Below are 15,160 nucleotides of genomic sequence, written 5' to 3'. Positions count from 1 at the left end.
TTATATTTAAATTTATTTCAGCTTTATTTCAATTACTGAAAACTATTAGTAGATGTTTTAGTTAACAATAATGCAACCGTTTTAGTTGATATGCAATGCAAACCAGCACCTATAAGAAGTTTTCCGACCGCTAGGTGGAAGCATTGATCAGTCCCTGAATCACCACTTCTGTTATCAAAGAAGCTTCTGTTGGTGTCATGCCATGATCAGTGATGGTAAAGCAGACCCTCAAACAAACCATGATTCATGACTGAGTCACCTTTTCTGATCATCTTATTTGCATAATTAATTTACCCTTTTCTACACATTATAAAATAACACATGAACACTACTCAGCCAATACATTTACAAAGTGAATGTAGTAAATTGCGGTAAATATTCTCCGCTCCGCGAGAGAGGGCGCTCAAGTATTCGTACACAACTGAACGGTCCAGTCACGAGCGCCCAGCTGGACTGACGTCACTTCCGTGACAATAGGGTCAGCGTGACAGATTTATCAACAATAACAAGAGCGACTTGTAACAGCCTGGCGTTCAAAGTGCGGGATTTCAAGTGAAATGACGTGGATGAACTGACCGTTAGGAGTCGGTGGGAATTACAGCGCCTTTCCCCAAATCTCTTCGAGGAGCTGCTCATTCAATGTAAGACACTTTGTAATGATGGAGGGATGTTTTCGGTTCAAGCTAGCTACATATTAGCAGAAGTATGGTCAGTCACTGGTGTTGACATTCTCTTTTCGAGTCATTTAACATTTTAGTGGTCCGTTTTGGGGAGTGGTGCTATCAGATTTGATATAACGTTATGTATTGTCATGCAGAAGCTCAAGTTAGATTCATCTTTGATAATTATCAATTATAAATGACCTGTGCTCTTATAAAATCACAGATGAAGGTGACCCACCTTTATAACTTTGCCATTGCGTTACTGTCATGTGATGGTTTGAAAATGTAGGAATGCAGGATAGACAAAATGAATGTGGTTTTGGACAGTGTTGGGTAGATGGAGGTGAAATATTAGTAGTTGTTTGGTGGTGTCTCTGTGTGTGTGTGTGTGTGTGTGTAGAGATAGATAAAACTACGTGTCAATAACTCAAAGAGCCTTACAGAATTCTTACTGCATGTTTTGATATAAATTGCGTGACCATTTATGCAAAAAGAAAACAGAAACTAGTAAAGTCAACTAGTAAGCTAGAATGTTTTGTTTTTATGGATATAAGATGTTAATTTTGTAAGGCAAGAACTGCATTGCACAGATATATTAAAATTAAGGTAGAGTCATTCTGTACGCTACAAATGAAAATAATTGATTGCAGATGCTTACATAATTTAATACATACCCTATCTAATTATGTAACTCATAACTCATTTGATCAACGATTTTATTCTTTAATTTCAGCCATATGTTTAGAACTTCTGCTCTATAACTACATTCCATACTTGATATCATTTGGGCATCATAGTTTTTGTTTTTTCATCTGTTTTGAATGTGCAACATGCTGTAAAATAGGAGTTAGGCTCAATTATTTATTTTTTTAACAGCTCTTGTTCTTGTAATTTGACACTCAGACGTTAGACTTTAAGGAAACTGCTTCTGGAACTGTATTGTCTTGGCAACTTTTTGTTTCACTAGTCAGCTATTGTTCTTTTAGCATCATTATATGCACAGCTGTCTAAAGAATGCTTACATGGTTTTGGTCTCTTTGTCATGTATTTTCCTTAAGAGTGATTCTGTAAACTAGTAAGTGAGTTGTAACTATCGTAAGATTTTTCAGATGCATATTGAGTGTGTTGACTTAAACAGAAACTCTGGCTGAGTCAGATTAGTGTAGTTACAACTGAAGGTGAATCGGTTGTCTGTCCTTCTTGCTGACCTGGTGTCTTCTTTCTACAGAGTGCTGTTATCCCTGAAAATTGTGGAGGACGCTGAGCAGTCTCTCTGCTGGTGTGCATCCACGTTTATCCACTGAACCTCGACACTCAATGGATGAATAACTTTTTGTAGTAAAAGTAAACATTATTTTATGGCGCTGCTGTAACTGTGGACCTGTGAGGATAAATCGCATAGCAGGTGAGACCCCTTAAAAACTCAGGATTCTCATATTTATACTTGTTAATTTAGGAAAAACATATTCACCAGACATGTTTAGTCATCAGTGGATTAACATATTTTGTGTTATAAGCCAGAATTGCCGTGCTCAGTAAAGCTGCTGGTTTCATGTCAGCAAAGAACATGATTTATTTAGCCAGCAGATGGTTAAATCTAGGCCAGCTCTGTTTAAAAATGGAATTTTTAACCCAGAGGACTGCAGTTTCTGACTATATGTTTAACTGAACCGCTTGAGGTTGTCTGACACATGGGTCAAGGCATAACACCCATTATTGTCCTATTTATGAATTTTTCATAAATAGGACATTAAATGCAATTCATACATTGCAGTGTGATGAGCTTCTGCGATTAATGTGTTTTTATTTTTGTATATTTGTATGGGGGTGGGGATGTTAGGGGCATAAATGTCAGGATGAAAAGAAAACCTTTAGTTTGGCACAGTGTTGTTATTTTTATCTGAAACTAAAATTGTTTTTTTAAAAAGATAATTGAAATAAAGCTGAAATAAAAATATTAGATTCATATTTTACTTAAACTTAAAAATGAGAAATGTTGCAACTAACTGAAATAAATAAGCTCTAAAATGACTAAAACTGAAATAAATGAGGCCTAAAGCTATATAAAATATATAAATAAATGAAAATTAAACCAATAAAAATGACAAAAGCACATAACTAAAATGAAAAAAAAAAAGCTATATCAGTGTTGTTAATATATGTTTGTTGCACTATATGACTTTGAGTTGGCAGATTTATATTGCTGGCTATATGTTATATATTGACAAAACTGCTTTAATTCATACAGGTTTGGAACAACTTGAGGGTGAGTAATTGATGACAGAATTTAATGTTAGGTGAACTGTCCCTTTAATATTTGAAAAACTTTTATCTGCCAAATGGAAGTCATGTGGTTCAACAAACATGCAATAATGACATATTGCCCTTGTAGAGATTCTCACGTCTATATGGCAAGGTCTATTAGTCTCTTCAAATATCCGATAATTTGAACATTTCATTGCAACGCAAGGCTAGTTCAGGGTCATTTAAACAAATGGGTAGTCCCACCTAAAACTCACGCCATTGGTTGAGATAGAAGTTGACATGTAAGGACTCCTCAATCACCATTTTGAAACCACCGTTTTATGAAATTAACCTACAAATGGATTGCCTATCTCTGCACATTGAACTAGGAACTATTTAGAATTGGGAAAACAATGGCACTTTATCTTTAGATAAAACATTTTGATAATTGTGTATCCACAGCTGCATAAGGTGCGTGGCGTGGGACAGTGCAATGGAAGCTTCTGAGATGGAAGGCCGCACCTTTATGCAGGCGATCAGTGAGAAGTACAGCCCGGAGAACTTTCCTTGCCGTCGGGGTCCAGGCATGGGAGTCGTGGTTGTGCCATCTGGACCACAGGGATCACCTATGAAAGGTGACGCTTGGGTTAATTAAAACGTTATATAAGGTTCCTTCCTAGGTGACTTTTAGTGTTTACTTTGGCAGCTGTTGCTGTTGCTGTGTTTCATAGTTCATTAATTGTGTGGTCAATCTGCCTTCAGACCGTCTGAACCTGCCCAGTGTTCTGGTTTTGAATGGCAGTGGAATCAGTCATGCAGGAGAGGAGGGAGAGATCGCTGCCTTCTGTGCTCATGTTGTTGAACTTGATCTGTCCCACAACAAGCTCCAAGACTGGGATGAGGTAAGTCAGTTCATCTGGGGAGCTCATTGTTTCCGATTTGTTTCCAATTTTGTATAATAATACAGATTCAAATGGCCAATTTTGTTTTAAAAGATTTAAAGGGATAGTTCACCCAACAATAAACATTCATCATTAACTCACCCTCACATTGTTCTTTATACCATGGTCTGTCTGAATACTCGATTCTGATTGGTTGGAAGGTGTGCAGTAAAACTATCAATGCACAGGTAGTTCCAAGTCCATTTAATCACTGTTCTTTATTAACTGCGCTGTTCTCATTGAAGCACACACACGCATACGTCACTTGTAGAGCGTGCTGCACATAACATAACATCACTGGTTTTAAAGGAATGAAACTCACAGATTCATGTTTAAAGTGAGAGACGCTGAACAGACACAGGTAATTCACACACATCTCTCATCTCTCTCTCTATAGATAATGAATTCAAATAAATGCTATACTTCATTAATTTAAATAAATGTAATCTTACGCACTACTTTATGTCTGTGTGTAATTCAAAGCCTGCAGAATGCTAGATCTAACGAGTCATAGCTGGTGAAAATAAGCGTCATTTTTAGCCTTCCGGTCAAATATTGCACTGCAAGCATCAATAACAGCTTTAAGTTGTCGATGCTGGCAAATGACCATGGTATAAGTGGGATAATCCACTGATAGCTGTGTATTAAATGATTTGAATGCTCTTAATTTTTGCTGCATAATATCTTTGTGGAAATAGTGCTAAAAAAATTCAGGATTCTTTAATGAATTTATTTGATCAAAATTACAGTTAAACAGTTTAAAAGTAATATTGTGAAATATTATTACGACAGCATTTATTTGAATAGAAATTTTTGTAACATTATAAATGTCTTTACTGTCACTTTTGATCAATTTAAAGCATCCTTGCTTTCTTTAAAAAAAAAAAAATCTTAAACTTGAAGTGTTGTGTATATATTTTGTACTATTGTAAAGCAAAAGCTGAATAACGATTCTTTAGGTATTTTAACTGTTGTGTCCACTGAAAAAAAAACCATAGCATAACAGGTTTAAAAATGACATGAGAATGGTTAAATGATTTTTACTCTTGTTTTAACCCTTTAATCTGTTCCAGATCCGCAAGATTGTTTCTAACATCCCGAACCTGGCGTTCTTGAACCTCAGCTCTAATAAGCTGAATGATGCAGTCTTAGATCCAAGCTGCGCTAAGGCCTTTTCTGGCATCCGTCGCTTCGTTCTTAACAATACCCAAGTGTCCTGGGACACGGTGCACACTTTCACACAAGAAATGCCTGAGTGAGTCACTTTGAACTCCTAATGTTTCTGCATAATTGAAAAGAAAATAGACTTGGCATCCTTTATAACAGATAGTGAAGGTGTATGTGGTGTATAGCAGGGTTCCTCAAATCCAGCCCTGGAGGGCCACTGTCCTGCAGAGTTTATGTCATACTCTGATCAAACGCACCTATCTGCAATTTTCTACTAACGCTGAAGATGTGTTTGATTAGGGTTTGAACTAAGCTCTGCCGATCGGACCGGATTTGAGGAACCCTGGTGTATGCTAGTTTGAGATTTTTGAGACATTATGGTATTGATTTTATATCTTTTTTACATAAATAGTATTTTAATGGCTGGATACATGCAACCCTGTGAACAAAACTTGCATATTTTGATTATTGGGTATAATAGAATAGGTTAATATGCTTTAAAATATATATATATATATATTTCCCATACTGTACATTATTGCAGCTCTTCTATTCCCAGTCTGACTCAAACATCCTGATTTCTACAAAGCACCTCCTTACGAAAAGCTCAGAGTACTTTGATTGGCCAGCTGACCCAGTGCATTGTGATTGGCCACACACCTCAAGCGTGTGGAAATGTAACACCCCTTACCATAATTGCAAGCTTCAGATTCCAAGACTTCTAAAGCATTTGTAAACAGTAAACACTGTTAATAATAATAATAATGTCGTTGTTACCATATAAGTTCGAGCCCCAGTCAGATTCTGAAAAAATACAGATGATCAAGTTGGTCGATCGGAACCAACTTTGCAAGCACGACTTGAGCAGGTTCTCAGTGGTAAGTCAGTCTTTGTTTATAGCCTGCGTTGTACTTTCATAGGTTCAGGAAGCTGTCCTCTGTAAAATGCACAAGCAAACATTTGAATGAATGAATTAATGAATGAGGCATTTATATAGCGCTTTCATATGTACTACTGTACACCCAAAGCGCTTTACAATTATATCAGGGGATCTCTCCTCAACCACCACCAGTGTGCAGCATCCACTTGGATGATGCGACAGCAGCCACGGTACAACGGCGCCAGTGCGCTCACCACACACCAGCTATAGGTGGAGAGGAGAGAGAGTGATAGAGCCAGTTCAATGTATAAGGGGATAATTAGGAGGCCATGATTGGTAAGGTGGAATGTGGCCAGGACACCGGGGTTACACCCTTACTCTTTACGAGAAATGCAATGGGATTTTATTAATGACCACAGAGAGTCAGGACCTCTGTTTTACATCTCATCCGAAGGACGGTGCTCTTTGACAGTATAGTGTCCCCATCACTACACTGGGGCGTTAGGACCCACACAGACCACAGGGTGAGCACCCCCTGCTGGCCTCACTAACACCTCTTCCAGCAGCAACCTGGATTTTTCTCAGGAGGTCTCCCATCCAGGTACTGACCAGGCTCAGCCCTGCTTAGCTTCAGTGGGTAACCAGTCTTGGGCTACAGGGTGATATGGCTGCTGGTAATTGCTGGCATTTGGGTTGTACTGCTGAGGAACAAATAAGTCTAACCTCTGATTAACCTCTGAAAGCAAAAACGGTTTTGCTTTCGCATCCAAACACACAGTGTTTCCGTGACATGCCAACAACACTTCAATTCATTGAAACCTCGCATTCTTTCTTTGCTTATGCCTTTGGCTGGTATTATGCTAATATTTTACTTTGTGACTTGGACGTTTGAAGAAGTTATATCTGGATCGTTGTATTTTAGGCAGGTCTGGTTCAGCATTCTCTGTTAGTATAAATCACTTTGTGGAAGACTATGAGCTTTGTAACTTTTCAGATCATATACATGCACAAACATATATATTACACACTAAAGGAAAAGGAAAACATTAAAAAGCATCATATGATCCCTTTAAAGTTCATGGCCATGGTCCATTTCGCTGGTTCTTTGCTTCATGTTTCACACCTGACCTAATGAAATCATTTAACATTTAGGGAAAAACAAGATTGCTTATCCTAAATATCATCACATACATGATATTTAACGAAGGTATCTCTGGTATGAGAGCTCTCCACCAATATCGATTGGTTTTGTCCAGGCTTGAGGAGCTGTTCCTGTGCCTTAATGAGTACACCACTGTGACACCGGCTGCCATGCCCTGCCCCACACTGCGTCTGCTCCACATCACAGACAACAACCTCCATGAGTGGAACGAAGTAAGAAAATTTGGCTCCATGTTCCCTGCACTGGACACTTTGGTCATGGCCAACAACAACCTGAGCTCCATTCATGACTCGGGAGAAATCCTTCAGCGGCTCTTCCCTAACCTACGAAGCATCAATCTGCACAACTCTGGTATCATTTTGTTTGTGACAGTGTTGAAAAATGTCTTAACGTATGCTGGAAGGGTCTAAATGATCATACCATGTGATTAATTGCTTAATTTAGCATTATTACTATTTTACAGTGTAATTACATAAACTCCATGAAAACTGTTTTTTCTTATAACTTTGTGTGAGTCAGGACTTAAGCAATGGGAGGACATTGAGAAGCTAAACGTTCTGCCCAAACTGGAGGAGGTGAGGTTGCAAGGCATTCCTCTACTGCAGCCTTACACGAGCATGGAGCGTCGCAGTCTAATGATAGCCCAGTAAGTCCAGTGTGTATAACAGGGTTAGTTCGCCCAAAAATAAAATTTAATTTACCCTCATGTTATTCCAAACCTGTATGACTTTGTTTCTTCTGTGGAACACAAAATAAAAGATATTTTGAAGAATGTTTGGTAACCAAACAGTTCAATGACAATTGACTTCCATTGTATTGGCGGAAAAAAAGAAGAAAGAAAACAGAGATATTACCCAAAATATTGTATGTTATGTTCCACAGAAGAAAGAACTTCATACCAGTCTGAACGTCATGATGATAGAGTAAATAATGACAGAATTACCATTTTTGGGTGAATAATCTCTTTAGCTTCATTACATTAGAAACTGATAGTTATGCTCTAGAAATGTTGATGAGATGATCTCATTGCACTCGTCCGCAGGCTGCCGTCAGTGACCAACCTAAACGGGAGTGTTGTGACGGATGGCGAGAGAGAGGATGCTGAGAGATTTTTCATCCGTTATCACTTGGATTATTCAGAGGAGGAGCTGCCTCACAGGTAAATTTCAGACATGAATACTGTAGTGTATAGTATGGATGGGTCAGGATGGCTGACTAGTCACCTACTAACCTAGTCAATTAGGTTTCTTTTACACTCATTTTTAAAAGTACCTTAATGTACTTTTCTAAGGTTATGATTTTTTTCATGATTTTGAAAAAAGTCTCTTATGTTCACCAAGGTTGCGTTTATTTGATTAAAAATGCATTTGTGATGGCAAAGCTGAATTTTCAGCAGCCATTACTCCAGACTTCAGCGTCACATGATCCTTCAGTATCATCCATCATTTTAATATCAGGGCTCCAGACTGCGACCAGATGGTCTCATTTTGCTAATAAGGTGCAAGCATTTTTTTCATTGCGACCTGCAAATTTAGATGTTTTTTAATTTATGTTGAAAAACGAGTAGGGAGTGAGTCCACCAGTGTAGGCCTGTGTGTGAGAGGAGAGGGTCCGGGAGTGATTAATTCACTGTGCTGGTCACGAGGCTTTGGTGTGTCTTAGTGTCATTGTGTCTAATATCACAGCTCAGTCAAAAATGGCAAAACAAACCATTGCAAGTCTGTCCGACTTCACCCAGTACTGCAGACTAACAAATTACGCCCTCTATAACAAGTTACACCCCTACAATAAAAATCGTCAATAGCACATCCCTCTAGAATCGCTGATGTCAGTACCGATCAATCTTCTACTTCACTTTCCTTGCTTTTTTTAAGCTTCACTATTGCCACCTAGTGATAAGGATACAGATCGTACTACATTCATCTGCAGACTCTCGTCCTGTTTGTTTTTCCTCAGTTTTTAAAGTATTTTTTATTCTGAAACTCTACGGTACATTTTAATTATGGTAGGGTACTATGGTTGGTGCAAGGTTTAAGGTTGATGGTAGGTTTTTAGTAAAGAATATGCACCAATACTAAATTTGTCAGCCGATACCGATAGCCGATTATTCAGAATGATATCTGCCGATACCGTTAGTTTGATTTTCTTAAGGAAAAAAAGAATGCTCTCCCAAATAATGCTATACTACATGCAACTATACAAACTATACAGGGAACCCTCTCATTTGGTACATTACTGTAATATTTGAGGTTAAAATTAACAATAGAGGTATTTTATTCAACTACTCTTTATTTTCAGATGTAATTACACTCAAATAAAAACTGAAATGGGTATTATTTTGGCTTGACCATATAGTGGAAAGCTGAATACAGATTATGTATTTGCATTTTGTTTTGAAGATATCACTGTTTGGTGACCAAATATGGGAAACTGGCTCCCCTGGCTGAGATAGACCTGCGACCGCGTTGCCACGCCAAGGTGGAGGTGCGCTATGAAGACAAAGTGGAGCAGGTGAGCATCCGTTTGGACCAGACTGTCGCGGAGCTGAAGAAGCAGCTGAAGACTGTGGTGCAGCTGCCCACCAGCAAAATGCGCCTTTACTACATCGACAAGGGCACTGCCTTCGGCCCCGATGAGTTGAAGTACAGCGCACTGGCCTTGCACTCCTACAGCATTCAAGACGGGGATGAGATCCTGGTAGTTCCCAAAAAAAAATAAATGTCTTTCACCAGGATCACGGAATGCTATATTTAAATAACCAAATCTGCTTTGAACTAGCGCTATCTAAGCTCCACAGAGTGATTGAGACTGTCTTTTAGGGGAAAACTCCTAGGACTTGCTGGGGCTTCAGTTGTACTCAAGCGGCACTTCATGTGTCATGTCACTACGCGGTCATAAGAAACACCCTGACTCGTGTGCACCTCTGGTTTTGTTGCAGTTATTAAGGTTTCATTTTTGTTCAAAGGCCCGTTTATTTTTAAATAGAGCACAGCGAAGGGCTCTGGCAGGATGTGCTTTTTACAGATCTTAAGACAATCACCCATAGCTGAAAGAAAACGTTGCACTGCACTGATGGTCATGGATAATCATCGCGTGCTGATGTGTGTCGTTTGCTGTGTCATCCATTAATTACACGCTAAAGACTCTCAGGCCTTATATGCTGTATGGGCAGTGCTGTATTCACATGAGGAAATATTTGCGAAACATCTTATTCACAAATGTTTTAAAATATCCAGTTCATTTGAGCCTTTTTACAATCTGATTGATTCCAGAAGAGAATTGCGAAGCTGCATGCCTGTACAATTTAATTGTGGTATTTATTTTGTTCCTTTTTGATATGTCTAATCTCTATTAGTACTTTCTCTGTTGTTTAGGAAGTTGGCGCTCAAATTTGTACCTCCAGGACAAAGCATACGCTGGGAAATGTGCTTATTTTTATTTCACCAATGTACATATTATGGAGTGCATTGATTTTGACTTTTTATTTCCAGAATAATTACCGGTAGATCTGTAAAGTGACAAAAAGTCAACACAGACCACCAAAGATTGTTAAGATTATTATTAAGTACAGTATTTATTATGATTTCACTGATTGGTGTTATTTATTAAAGACAAAACAAAAGAAATCAGTAGCAAACCGATCATGGTGTAAGACTGTATCCGGCCAGTATAATATAACCAGGAATTTGGGCTCTTGTGTTAAATTAAAGGCATAGTTCCCCCAAAAATAAAAATTCTTTAATCATTTACTAATGACGTTTCAAACCTGTATGACTTTCTCTCTTCTGTGGAACATAAAAGAAGTTATTTTGAGAAGTCAATGGTAAGTCAAAACTGTTTGGTTACCAACATTCTTCAAAATATCTCCTTTTGTGTTCCTGCACAAGAAAGAAAGTCATACAGGTTTGGAACGACATGAGGGAGTGTAAATCATGACAGAATTAAAAAAAATGTGCGTTGAAATGTGCAACGCAAGACTGTTTCCGATGCCGAAAGTGGTACGTTTATTCTGAGGGACGGTATATGAAACCAGCAAATTATTTATTTATACCTGGTACTTTGATCAAATCGGTGCATGAACCAATTTATTTGCTTGTCAAACTTAATTCAACAAAATCCCCCATGTTTAGCAACTAAAACTAGCAAAAACTTAGTTTGTTGCAATTTTATTTTACATGATAGCATGACTCGAAGGATGGACTGAATGGAAAAGCACTGAGATCATTTCGGAGTAACTGTCAGTGTGCTTTTACACTGACACGCATTGTCAATTCTTAGGTTAGTAGATTTAATTTTCTATTATGTACTGATATATAAAAGTGTATAAAAAGATGTGAGAGAATGTCGAAAGGCTTTTTCTCATTAAACATTTCAGGTTTCAGACATACAGTGCTGGTCAGAATTATTTGCCCCTTTGGTAAATATGATCAAAGATGGCTGTAAAAAATAAATCTGCATTGTTAATCCTTTTGATATTTTATTTTAAAAAATTGCAAAAATCTAACCTTTCATTGAAGTAAAAGAATTGAAAGTGGGGGGGGAAATCACATTATAAAATAAATGTTTTTCTCCAAAACACATTGGGAACAATTATTTGCCCCCTTTTATTAAATACTTTTTGCAACCTCCTTTTTCCATGATAACAGCTCTGAGTCTTCTCCTATAATGCCTGATGAGTTTGGAGAACACCTGACAAGAGATCAGAGACCATTCCTCCATTCAGAATCTCTCCAGATCCTTCAGATTCCCAGATCCATATTGGCGCTTCTCTTTCCACTCATTTTCTATAGGGTTCAGGTCAGGGACTGGGATGGCCATTGCAGATGCTTGGTTTGATGCTCAGTGACCCATTTTTGATGTTTTCTGCCCGTTTCTGCCAGAGGTCCTGGACATCTTGTTCAGAGACATGGCATCGTGGATTCGATCAAATACCAAACAAGATAAAAAATCAAAACCTGACAACCTGTTCTAGAAATCTTTGAAGGATCTTCCAACAGGACAGTGATCCAAAAACAAACATCAAAATCAAAACAAAAATGGGTCACTGAGCACAAAACCAAGCATTTGCCATTGCCATCCCAGTCCCTGACCTGAACCCTATAGAAAATGAGAGGAAAGAGAAGCACCAACATGGATCTGGGAATCTTGTCAGGTGTTCTCCAAACTCATCAGGCATTATAGGAGAAGACTCAGAGCTGGTATCTTGTCAAAAGGAGGTTGCAAAAAGTATTTAATAAAAGGGGGCAAATAATTGTTCACAATGTGTTTTGGAGAAAAACATTTATTTCATAATGTGATTTCCCCCCCACTTTCAATTCTTTTACTTCAATAAAAGGTTAGATTTTTGCATTTTTTTTTCAAATAAAATATCAAAAGGATAAACAATGCAGATTTCTTTTTTACAGGCATCTTTGATCATATTTACCAAGGGGGCAAATAATTCTGACCAGCACTGTACATATTACATATACTCATCAATAAGACAGGATCTTTATCATTTTATAATCAAAAAGAGTCAGTCAGATAGTCAGAGATTTAATAGACTTACATGTGTATAACTTATACTGAAGTGGAACATATAATGTTAAAATCAGATCCCTAATAGTTGTAGAAGTAATTTAAGGGTTGTTGTTTGACCGAAGAAAGATGATGAAGTTTATATATATGAAGGTTGTACCATGCCTTTAACACTCTTAATGCCTTTACCTGTGACCCACTAATCAAACATTAAAGCAGAATGAAGCACTGTTTTTCTCCAGAGAATTCCCCTTTACAGTATCAATATTTGATGTTCTGTGCCCACACAGGACATGCTATTGATATTAGTGTTTCACTTTTGCATAATTATTTAATGTTTTTTTTCTATATGTATGCATTATTTATATTCCAGTTTTACTGAAGGTAATGCCACTTGAACTGTGACTGACAGGTAAGAAGTGTGAAGATGAAAATTCTTAAATTTACCAGTGAAGACAATGTTTACCAAGTGAAATTTACTGCATTTACTTTTCAATCAGTGTGACAGTACACAATTTTTTTTTTCTATTTGTTCTTTTTACATTTATTTTACTCTCCTTGTTTGGATGTTATGTGCTGAGTGTAGTTTAAAAATTGTGTCTCTCTCAATTTACATTAAATGTTGTACATTAGCAGTTCTTAATCTTCAGTTTAAGTTAATTTGTTAGGGGTGCGTAAAAGGCTGTTAAGTGTCAAAGGGATGTGAATTCCAGCAAGCCATTTATCTAATGGATGCATTAAGCCTGTTATTGTAATGAAGACTTACATACTTCGAGTCGAGTTGCACACAGTCACACCATTAATGCATTATTATTCTGAATCAGATCTGAGTGTTTTATTCCATTGATTTACCAACATATGTGCACACTAATGTATCTACTGTATGTTTGTGAGTTGAATGGCTTAAAGGATTAGGGAAAATAAAATTTTACTGGCGGTCATTACAGTGTTATTTTGTCAAATATAATATTTCTTAATACTTTTTAATCGGTTTTATTGTATATTTTCAGTTGTCATTTTAGTAATTTTGTGATAGGCTTTTCTAATTTCTATTAGTGGTATTAAATATTTCTGTTAAGCTTTAATTTATTATGCTATAATGCTATAATTTATTGGGTATTTGGGGGTTTAGAATATAGCCATGCAGAATAAGGCATTATATTATGTGTGCTGCGGCAGTTTCGTGTGACACTAACATGAAACCAGACTTTATTCGCCCCAATGGAAAGCATATTCACACTGTCTGAATTGTTTCCTGTCCCCTATAAAGTGGATTATGTGTCATTCACCATGTAGAAAATTGTAAATGATCATGTGAACAAATTACCGATTTCAGATGCAGCTTCAGCATCTATTTATATTAATGTAGGGGGCTGGATGCTTCAGATTCTAGAGAGCATTTGATTGAACAGAAAATCTGATGAGAAGATGAAGTCAGAGCCGGATTAACGCAAAGGCAAACTAGGCACGTGCCTAGGGCCCGATTGGCGGGATGGGGCCCAGACAGAGGGAAAAAAAAAAAAAAAAAGTCCTATCTACAATTTATTTCAATATTTATTAGTTAACTAAAAATAGTGACGATGTTTATCTTAACCATAGACTGTTGCATTACTGCAGTTAAACCAATGAATGTGTCCGTTACAAAGCGGGTGCCGGCTTCTGAAAGTACAGGTATGTGTAACGAACGCATCCATCAGGTGCTGCGAGGCAAAAGCCTAATAAGCACACAAAGAAGCACTGCTCAAAATGCAGGTGTGTGAGTTGTCGTCATCTATTTTGGAGTGATTGCAATGTATTCTAAATATAAACTTGTACTGTAGATCAGCGTCATTTCTGGAAAAATCATTCACCGCTTTATTACGAGTTTAAAAGAGCGCGAGCGTCATTAACGTGCCCAGACGCGACGCTTTGAATTTGCGCGTACAATGAATAACATAGCTGACTAGTAAAAAAGCTACAAAATTAAAAGACAAGACGTCTGTATTCTAAGTTAAAAAGCCAACACACTACAATATTTTTAAATGTTTCAAATAAAGGATCTCATATCTATGGGTCTATCTTCTAAATTCTGCTGCTGATTAGATTCCTGACATTACGCCAATAATATCAGTTTATATATTTTTTTTCTGCTCAGTAGCGATCGTGTTTTTCTCTTCCACTTGATTTGTGTATAACATATTTAAGGTAGCAATGCAATATAAAGCACATATGCTCATCTACTGAAGTGTGATTCTGGAACTGTGAATAAATTGAATAAAACAGCAAAATAACAACAACAACAACAACAATAACATCTTCATTAAACAAAAAAGAGATTACCTTAGATAAAGTTTGATTAATATGTACATACAGTACCGGTAAAAGTCTGGACCCATTACTATTTTTAATGTTTTTGATTATTATGCTCTACAAGCCTGCATTTATTTGATCAAAAATACAGAAAAAAAAGAAACAGGAATATTCAGCAAGGATGTGTTAAATATATAAAAAGTGATAGTGAAGACTTTTTTAAAACAACTTTTTAATAATCAAAAATCCTGAAAAAAAGTATCACAGGTTATAAAATAAATATTAAGCACCATTTCTA

The 15,160-nt window shown here is 37.1% G+C and overlaps 1 protein-coding gene across 2 annotated transcripts; it reads left to right on the top strand.

Moving 5' to 3' along the window:
- Positions 1–458: 458 nt before the first annotated feature.
- tbcela (tubulin folding cofactor E-like a) lies at positions 459–13,513 on the top strand. 2 transcript variants are annotated; one of them, XR_014030518.1, is made up of 10 exons: positions 459–641; positions 1,891–2,067; positions 3,369–3,541; positions 3,669–3,808; positions 4,921–5,102; positions 7,151–7,407; positions 7,576–7,702; positions 8,099–8,215; positions 9,456–11,088; positions 12,507–13,513. XR_014030518.1 is itself a non-coding variant. In XM_081371051.1 (9 exons), the coding sequence occupies exons 3-9, from the start codon at positions 3,400–3,402 to the stop codon at positions 9,772–9,774; spliced, it is 1,284 nt and encodes a 427-aa protein (XP_081227177.1). In that variant the 5' UTR covers positions 459–641; positions 1,891–2,067; positions 3,369–3,399; the 3' UTR covers positions 9,775–11,628. The 2 variants fall into 2 exon arrangements, 1 of the variants encoding a protein (XP_081227177.1); XM_081371051.1 differs by lacking the exon at positions 12,507–13,513 and having other exon boundaries at positions 9,456–11,628.
- The last annotated feature ends 1,647 nt before the right edge of the window (positions 13,514–15,160 follow it).

Source organism: Scardinius erythrophthalmus (genome assembly GCF_964197995.2).
Source record: "Scardinius erythrophthalmus genome assembly, chromosome: 7".
NCBI lineage: Eukaryota > Metazoa > Chordata > Actinopteri > Cypriniformes > Leuciscidae > Scardinius > Scardinius erythrophthalmus.
The sequence above is the reverse complement of the archived record's forward strand: the minus strand, read 5'-3'. Positions and strand labels throughout refer to the sequence as shown.

What these genes read in the sequence shown, in the direction of transcription:
- tbcela (XM_081371051.1), top strand. Translation starts at nt 3,400, where the DNA reads ATGGAAGCTTCTGAGATGGAAGGCCGCACCTTTATGCAGGCGATCAGT. An exon ending in CGCAGTCTAATGATAGCCCA is followed by an intron (nt 7,703 to 8,098) that starts GTAAGTCCAGTG and finishes ACTCGTCCGCAG; the next exon opens with GCTGCCGTCAGTGACCAACC. An exon ending in GAGGAGGAGCTGCCTCACAG is followed by an intron (nt 8,216 to 9,455) that starts GTAAATTTCAGA and finishes TTTGTTTTGAAG; the next exon opens with ATATCACTGTTTGGTGACCA.